We start from the raw sequence: 9879 nt of genomic DNA, 5'->3' as shown, positions 1-9879 counted from the left end.
CTGAGAAAATGTGATGCCTGGATGCAAGGAAGTGCTTTTCTCTTCAAGCTCTGCGCTAGCCCTGGAATTCTACAACTGTTAGTTGGAAAGAATCACTGTTTTGAGCCCCTTGGAGTGCTCAGAAAATTCTGCCAAATTAATCTAAGGCTCTCTTCCACAAACCCATAAAAACCTAGAAAGGGTTGGGTCTAGTTCCAACCTCCCAAAATCACCCCCAATTATAGTGAGCTCCCCCACCATTGGATAATTTGCACTACAGGAGATCAGCCACCAAACCCCTCCAAAATGTTGAGCAAGCTCCACAATAATGCTCCTGATAATCCCCTAGCAAGCCCAACGCCCAACTCTTGGCCAAGTTTCACCCACAAACAACCTCCATTATGAACTGTGCAAGCACAAAAGCTTCTCTGCGCAGGTCCAATGAAGAATAATTTGACCTAGGAAATGGTCACACCCTCAACCCCCAAATCCACTGGAAAATCACTGCTAATTGCCCAAGAATTAAGCCTCCAAAAGCTCAGAACTAGCTCAGTCTGTAACAACCTCTCCTCAAGAGTATGTGGTCCCGTTCTGCACCCAGATTGCTCCACAATTCAAATCGAAAATCCTTGTAACCTCCCCGAAATGCCTCCAAGAATATGACAAGTCTCCCCTAAGGTGGCACTCAAGGTCCACTGAAAGTGTTGAAATTTCCCCTTAGAAATCTCTTGGTGTTGAACAACAATCTGTTGACCCAGCTAAACAGCTTGAGCAAACTATGGTTTAGAAGTCAAGTTGGCAAAAGTCCCAAAATGAGAGCTGCACCTCTAATTTATAGCTAGCCATCCCTCATGCTCCTTGTGGACTTCACCCATCGACTTCCCTCTCTCACCCAATTCAAATTCCTCCAAGGGTGTGTATTTCCTTGTAGTGCCCCCCACTTTCCATTTCCCATCAAAATTCTTGGCTTTTCTAATGTTTGGGGGTGGCTACTTTGTAATTTTTTCTTTTTCACCCACTTTTCCTATGTTTGGTACTTGGAATTGTGTTCACCTCAAAATTGCAAAATTGTAGAACACCCCTAGCAGAATTTATTGAGAAGGGACATTAGAGATTCCCACTTCTTCTTTGGAGCTTCTTCTTGCATAGTGAATGGATATATTGCATGTTTCTTTTTAAGTGCCTTATGTTGATAAAATTTGACTTTGAACTTGTTTAATGTATGGAATTGCTGCTCTAGAATATGCTAAATTTATGATCTAATTGTTGAAGATAAATTTTGTTGGAAGGATTTTCTAGTGGAATATTCATATGTTATCCAATACAAAGCGTGTAATGAATGTTCCTAGTGAATGAATGTTTTTAAATTCTTCATGAAACTCCACTATCTTTGGAAGAGGGTAAATGCTTGAAGTTGGTACCTAGGGCATTTATTTTGTGCCTCCTTAGTGTTGAAATTTGGGCATCTTCGGTATGAATTTTCTCAAAGGGAACCCAAGCTACCCCAAGGGAAAATCTATCTTGCCCCAAAGAAAGAACTTGAATTAGTCAAAGGGATTTTTTTATTATTATTATTTAATGTTGTGACAAATATATTTGGGCAAGGTTTAATGAGCAAATTTGAATTGTTAATTTTCCTTCCAATATTTGAAGTCGACCTCACTAAAAGAATGTTCATGTTGGCTTTGAGGCACCCGTTTGGCTCCTCATCAAATTGTATAAATTAACAAGCCGTGAAGACTCATACCACTGAATGAAAAGATTGTTAGACTCAATTTTGTAATGACTCGCCTTTTGTTGTGGCTTGATTGCTTGCTTATCCGCTGTGGCACGCATATAATTTTTGTTCTAGTGGCTCACTATCTGGTGTGGCTTGATGGTTTGCTTATCCTTTGTGACACGCAAAGAGTTTCTGTTCCAGTGGGCCCGATTTCATCACAGTGGTTCATATATGAATCTCACGTAAAATTTCTGTTACCGTGACTCGCTCTCATCACCATGTTTCATATATACAGTTCACAGCAATCATAGTGGGTCATATATCTGAGGCTCACACTGTAGCCAGTACATTATCACTATGGTTCACTTTTTCTATGATTCACATCTGTGGTTCGTATTCTATTATGTACATTACTTCTGTGGGTCGATGCATTCATTTTGAGGCTCGATCATATTACAATGGCTCATGCATATTGCATAATGGTTCACAATGTATTGTATGTGACATCGTATCTATAACAGTGGCATCATATCTCTAACAGTAGCATCATATTTATATCTGTGGCCTCATATCTTTAACTGTGCATCACATTAATAATAGTGGTCTTCTATCCTTAGATATATGGTAGTAGAAACTATGATGATGTTGTATGGCAGCATGAAACATTTTTGAGAGACAGTGACCTATGCTGTAGGGTTGTGATAATACTCTATGACAAAGTAATCTTCAGTAACAACATTAATTTTGGTGTCTTAACAAATGGACTTTGGCAGTGACATTTGATATGACAGTGAGATAGTATTTGATGTGATAGTAACTTGGAGACTATAATAGTGACCCTGAAGTTTTCCCGTAACCCTGTATGACAACGCTCTTGAATTTGAGATTGATTATACATGACAGTGCTCTTATATGAGGGTGGGTTTGACAAAGACCATCTCAGTTAGCTTGATATAGTAGTAATCTTGTGTGACAGTAACCTTGCATGGAAGTAACAATGACCTACTTGACACGACAGTGTTCTTGACATGGCTATGACCTTGCTTATGTTACATGATGACAGTGGCATGATAAATTTTGTATAACAGTGACGACAGTATGGCTGTGACAGTGATCATGATGATAACATACTCTTGACAACAATGATAACATGATGAATAATAGATGTGACAATGTCCTTACGGTAGATGTGATATTATATATGGCAGTGATATGAGCTCTCTTGGATTTGTTTCATTCAGTTCAGAAACGAAGTTATGAACAGACTTGGGTTGGGTCTAGAAAGCTTGTTGTGATTATTGTATCTCATTGTACTTTGTATCTCAACTGAATGATTGATGAATACCTAATAGAAGAGGAATCTGGTTGGGTTTTCCCCCTTGTGGGGTTTTGCCCTGGTCTCTGACCTAAATCCCAATGTCTCTCTTATGCATGCTTTTCTTCTATTGTTCTTTATTATTCCCTTGCATTGTTGATGTTATTGTTCTCTCTGCATAATTGCTAATGATGATATGATTAATGGGGTGAATGTAATGTGTAAATGATAAAAAGTTTTGAATATGCAATTAACTATGGCTGAGAACAATCAAGCCCTAAAATTTAACACTTTGAAGACATTTTATCTCACCTTAAGCATCTTAAGACTCCATTGCCCAAAGGACTAGGCACTAGTCCATGGAATTTGGTGATCAAACTTCCTTTTCTCCATAATTCTTCTCCTTAAAATTTCGGTCCCCTTCCCTTGGAAGGCTAGACTAGGGCATCAAGCGAAATCCTCTAGAGAGTGAATTCGTGGATTCCATGAGCACATGACTCTTCCTTGGTCTTGTGTAGACGAACTCCAAGTTTGGTAGATTTCTCACAGTTCTCCATCAAATCTTGTGCCCGAGGTGTGCCCTAGAAGGGAAAAATCTAGCTTGTATCTCCTTTGTTTGGGGACTTCTTGAGGGTTGTATTAGCTTCACTGGAATAAATAATAAGAAGCCCTTTCTCCTCCTTTCCTTGACCTTGAGAGTGCCTTTGTCAATGACATTTCACAAAACCTTAGGTCTCATGCAAGTCTTTCTAAGGTCTCTTAAAGGGAGCGAAGAGCCTATTAGAAGTGTCAAAGCATCACATAGAGCTTCCTTGAGAGGTCCTACCTCATCACCTAGAGTCTTCATCTTAGGAATACCTATTATCAGCACATATCTCAAACCCTAAGCCTTGATCTCCTCATCCTAAGGCTTTTCTTGGAGAGCGTTTTAGCTTCTTTGAAGCATTGTGCCATTGTTGTGTCTCTCCTTTAATGGGATTTGTGGATCACATCATACCTAATCATTAATCTACTTATCCCAAGTGATTCCCTCCCGCTGGGGCCCCTACCATCGGTGAAAGCCTGTAAAGAGCAGGGGGCATTGACTGTGGTGACAGTGGGTGATTGCCCTATAGTTGTCACTTAGTCTAGCAATTGTCCCATAGGTTTCACTCCTTAAGGCCCTGCTAGATTGTGTGGTAACACTGACCATGATATTTTTAACTCTCAACTGCACAAGTCTATCAAGGATTGTCCTAGCTCCAAGTTGTTGACCTTCTTGAATCCTTGAGTCTAACTGAAATGCAAAAAAAACAAGCACTAGCAGGGATGTACTAAAACTGAAAATGAAAGTGCTATTGCTTCAAAACTAAGATTGCAGTATGGACTTGGTTTATTTTAAATGTGTGTTAGGGTACATATCATATCCGTCTTGTTATCTGTACTTACAAGTATGTGTATGATGTTCCGTCCTGGAACTGATCATCAAAAGTGAACAAACTGGTGATTTTAATTAACAACAATAATTGTAATATTTATGATTGAATCTTTAAAGGTATCATCCTAAGGCTTTTCTTGGAGAGCGTTTTAGCTTCTTTGAAGCATTGTGCCATTTTTGTGTCTCTCCTTTAATGGGATCTGTGGATCACATCATACCTAATCATTAATCTACTTATGCCAAGTGATTCCCTTCCCACTGGGGCCCCTACCATCGGTGAAAGCCTGTAAAGAGCAGGGGCATTGACTGTGGTGACAGTGGGTGATTGCTCTATAGTTGTCACTTAGTCTAGCGATTGTCCCATAGGTTTCACTCCTTAAGGCCCTGCTAGATTGTGTGGTAACACTAACCATGATATTTTTAACTCTCAACTGCACGAGTCTATCAAGGATTGTCCTAGCTCCAAGTTGTTGACCTTCTTGAATCCTTGAGTCTAACTGAAATGCAAAAAAAGCAAGCACTCGCAGGGATGTATTAAAACTGAAAATGAAAGTGCTATTGCTTCAAAACTAAGATTGCAGTATGTACTTGGTTTATTTTAAATTTGTGTTAGGGTACATATCATATCCGTCTTGTTATCTGTACTTACAAGTATGTGTATGATGTTCCATCCTGGAACTGATCATCAAAAGTGAACAAACTGGTGATTTTAATTAACAACAATAATTGTAATATTTATGATTGAATCTTTAAAGGTATGGATGGTAAATAATAAGCTCCACAACCTGTTCATCACTTATGGCCATGCTTGCCCTTTGTCGTCAATGAACTGGGAGTTAACTAATAAGAATTCGTTCTACTAGATTTACATCTTCTAGCCTTCATCCAAGATTGTAATATAGCAGGCTATCCAATTAATATGTACTTTAGAATGTGATCTTTAATATGTTTGTATTAACTTATTTAGTTACTTCGTGTATTTTGTGGAAGCTTTGCTCATAAGTTGTTTTTAGTGGTGGTATGTTTAATGAGTTACATGCTCGACTTAAAGCTAAAAGCTCCGTCCTCTGGAAAGATGCTCCTGGTTGTTTATTTGAGACAGGTCTAACCTAAAGGCTTTTCTTCTATCCTTTAGGTAGACCTATGCATATTCGTATATTATCTTTGTATCATAATTTCTGTTAATATAAGCAGCAGCTCTTTTTCAAATTTAAAATCGAGAAAGACCTTATTCAGTGACATACACCAATAAACATTTTTTGGGCCATACAGGAAATTGATGGTTTGAAAATATTGGTGAATGACTCTCTTGAAGAAAAAGAAATGCGTGACTTAGCAGCTCAGGAACTCCATCTGAGGTTAGAAGAGGAAAGAAACATTCAGTATATGCTGCTTCAGAGTTTGCTTCCAAAAGACGATGCAGATGCAAAGGATTGCATATTGGAGGTCAGAGCAGGTATTGGTCTTTATCCAAGTTGATCCGAATTGATATCTGGGCCTAATCATTTTGTTCCATAGAAAAAAAGAGAGAGTTTGTAATCCTATCATTATGTGTCCCTTTAAAATTTGAACTATTTGTGCTGAAATTTTTGGAGCAGGCACAGGAGGAGAGGAAGCATCATTGTTTGCTATGGATATATTTAAAATGTGTGTATCTGCTGATTCCCTTTTGCTATACATTGCTTTCTATATTTGAATTTCAGGTTTTACCTCGTTTATCTGTATCAATCTATTAGTTTTAAGTAGGAATGTTTCAGATGGCATATGGTAATCAGGTGAAGTGGTACAGGTATGAAAGGTATGCCCAGAAGAGGCGATGGAAGTTTGAAATTGTGGATATAACTGAGTCAGAACTTCGAGGATATAAGGTCCCATTTCTTACCAAATATGTATCAATGTGTTGGGACATGCAAGCTACTGATATCTGGATAGATCTGGTTTGATAGGAAGTCTGCTTCAACATGAAACTAGATATGTTAAAGGCTTTGTATAATTTCACATCGTTCTATAACTCCAACCTTTGTGTCATACTGCTTGTAGTCCTTGTGACATATCTATATGGAAATATTTTCTCTAATTTTTCTATCATTACTGCCATAAATTCATAATACAACATGTATTTTTGGCACAGCCCTGCTGCATTGGCATAGCAAAATAAACATAACTATTCTTCTTTGAGATTCACATATTGTGGAAGATATATTTATTTTTTGGTTCAAGTTGAGTATCAGATTCTTTTCATAGAAACTAATTTGTGCCTCAGCTCCAAAATTGTAACTCAAGCTACATATGTACAAGCTCTCACAGCTTTTTGATAATTGATAGTTCCGGACAACTGTTTGGCACTGCTTCTTGAATCTTCAAATGTTAATCCCAGTACAGGATTCTCTTTTCAATTTTCTTTATAACATCCAACCCTTAACTGTAGCACTGCATTCAATAGTCTTCACTGTGGGGTTTTTATAGATACACAACCATAAACATGAGAGAAACAAATATACAAAGAATGTGTTATTTATTAGTTGAGGAGCCATTGAATACATTACCAATAGTCATTTATACATCAAGTGATAAGTTATTCAAGTACCTTCTTAACTCACCTGTACTAACATTTGGTCATTACCATTTATTGTGATTCTCTTAAGATTAGAACTTCTAGCAATGCTTTGTTGGGTGTTACCACTCTTAACATTCCCTGAACACGAAAGAACAATTTTTACTTTAGCCCACTCAATATAGAAGTTGAAGGTCAAATTTTTTGCAGACAATATGATTCAAAATGATGTTGACAAAATCTTGATGATGCTTTACACAATCTTGATTGCTAGCTGCCTTTTTCTCTGGTAGATCTGAATTTTTCATAGGTTCTATATCAGGTTTTTATCACCCTTGTGAAGTTGAAATTCTGCCATTGCCACCAAGTTCCTGTAGACAGCCGTCTATGTCGGACAACCCCTCTAGCATTTCCCCCATTTAGAAACCACCAGCAAAATGATTCAAAAAAGGAACTCATTATCACTTTTGGCACCAGAGGTGTCATCCTCATCCTTCTCAACAATGTTATTTAGAATGACTATATTAATCCTTTCTTTCTCCTTTTCTTTAGCCTTTCTTTGAAATGAAATGTAATTGGAATTATATTAATGCCCTCTATTGATCATAATAGGTCAATGGGACTCCAAAATACAAGTAACGTTGACAATGAAGGAGATGCCAAGAGCATCTCCAAAAACAAGAGACAGTTCATTCAAAATAAAAAACCTTATATAGGGTGAACACAAAGGGTTAAGCCTAGATCTTATAGTAGTGATAGAAACTTCAAAAGAGAACGATCCTTGTAGCAATAGAATCCAATTAACTCATGAGCAATGAGATGCTATCCATTGTTTGAATAAAATTAAGTGGCAATGTATTTGCCAACCACCTTGAAAGTGATAATGCTAAGTCTAATAATGTCCTTTGAAGAGCGATCTAGGTGAAGAGTGCTTGACTATGCTATCCTAGGGCACGTCAGGAACTCTGCGTTGTGACTCTCTTAACATCCATACTTGACAAGTCTCTCAAGGAAGTAAAGAACGCTAACAATTTGCAACTATCCATGAGAATTAAACTGGGGATGAGGGACAATAGTTGTTTCTCTATGAAGGGGTTGAGGAGTAGTAAAATGAGGTGGTCTTGTGCTCTCTTGTGTGAGGGAGCATTGCCTCATGGATGTACCGTTGGACTAGTATGTGACCATAGTATCTACCAAGCACTTGACACCCCAGTGGTTGAGATAGGTTGAAAGGAGATGCTCGATCTTGTAGACCTGAAGGTTCCTTGCAAGGTTCATTGTCTAAAAGCCTTTGGAAGATACAATGACAAATATCTCCAATTTGAAAAGAGAAATATGGTAGTGACCCCATAAAATTCCCATATAGGGAGTGAAATCTTCTCCAGATATCATAATAGATAGGTCTTGGAAGATGAAATGTTCCTTCATCTTATCTTTTGAAGCAATAAAGTCGACAGATCCTATTCTCCCACATAATAGGTGATCACTCTAGATACATGATTGATAGGAGCACACCCTTAGCTAGCCATAAGGTATTCTAAGGGCTTGTGACCAATGTTACTTTAGGTAGTTTGAACAAATAATGTGACTATTGATAATCTATAAGAAGTGCTCAATGTAGAAGTCCATCTTAGGTTTGAGAGGTTTTGTTGGGGAAGAAACCCTGTGATCTTAATGAATTGTCGAAAAATATCCTCTTTGATTGTATTGAAAGATGAAATTTTCCTTTATCTTATCTTTTGAAGCAATAAAGTTGATAGATCCAATTCTCCCACATAATAGGTGATCATGCTAGATACGATTAATTGGAGCACACACTTAGCCAACGAAAGTATTCTAAGGGCTTGTGACCAATTTTACTTTAGGTAGTTCTAACAAATAATGAGACCGTTGATAATCTATAAGAAGTTCTCAATATAGAATTCCATCTTAGGTTTGAGAGGTTTTGTCGGGGGAGAAGCCCTGTGATCTTAATGAATCGTCGAAAAATATCCTCGTTGATTGTCTTATTCAGTCCCCCTCTTTGGGAGGAGAAGGTGATGGGGGGCATTTAAGAAATAGTTGTAAGGAGGGAGTTAGTCATTGGAGATGCCATGAGAGAGAAGAAGTAGAATGGTCTCTGTTGCCGCCTTACACACACACCTAAGTTAGTGAGGAAAGCCCTTAACCCCACAAGGTGTGGTTGGTGGCAAATTTAAGAGATGGGGCTGTCACTTATTCCCAACTCTCTCTTCGTTTAAGTTCTCTCCACAGCGACCACAACGAACAACGAAAAATGAACACAGTGAACAACGACCACAGCGGGACCAGTGAGCAGTGACCAGGGACTGTTGAAAAATGTGAAACTAGGTTCGGTCTTCATAAGTATGAAATGTATTCTTGTAAATTATAAAATAAAAAGAAATTATTATCATTGAAGCATGGGTTTCATGCTCAAGTTCTTTTATTTTATAGGTCACGCACCCATTGAGAGATTCTAGGGTTTGTCCTAGGTCTAAGAGTCATTGTCATATATTGAAGACCCCATGGGCACATTGTATCTTGTAAAGATACAATATTTTTGTCTTTAAAGTGTCGAAATGTCCACCAAGATCAAGTCGGCCTAAGTAAAGAGCCACGTCTACCCCTTGAAGAGGCCTATATAAAGAGAGGAACTCGTCCTCCAAAAGCATCACTCATTCATCACTCATTCTGTGCGAAGAAGAGGATGAAGAAGAGGTTGAAGGAGAGGACAAATAAGATGTCGAAGGAAGTTGAAGTGTTTGGGCTAGTTCTCTCTCTCACATGCAAGACGAAGCTAGGGTCTCTGGTTCGATCTTGCAAGGAGGAGAGGAAAGAAGTCAAGCGAAGGTCACTTAGGGCATCTCTCTAGCTCTAAGTCTCAAGGAAAGACA

The 9879-nt window shown here is 38.2% G+C and overlaps 1 protein-coding gene across 1 annotated transcript in view; it reads left to right on the top strand.

Annotated features, from left to right (window-relative positions):
- Positions 1-9879, top strand: part of LOC149246778 (peptide chain release factor 1, mitochondrial-like) — a 259495-nt gene that overhangs the window by 159509 nt on the left and 90107 nt on the right. The window contains exon 6 of the mRNA XM_089458024.1: positions 6221-6299. Coding sequence (XP_089314150.1) covers positions 6221-6299 — 79 coding nt within the window. The remainder of the gene's footprint in view (positions 1-6220; positions 6300-9879) is intronic.

The sequence above is a fragment of the Pinus tabuliformis genome, chromosome 7, assembly GCF_031772625.1.
Source record: "Pinus tabuliformis cultivar Carrire ecotype Pingquan chromosome 7, CPIR1, whole genome shotgun sequence".
In the NCBI taxonomy this organism is placed as follows: domain Eukaryota; kingdom Viridiplantae; phylum Streptophyta; class Pinopsida; order Pinales; family Pinaceae; genus Pinus; species Pinus tabuliformis.
The sequence above is the reverse complement of the archived record's forward strand: the minus strand, read 5'-3'. Positions and strand labels throughout refer to the sequence as shown.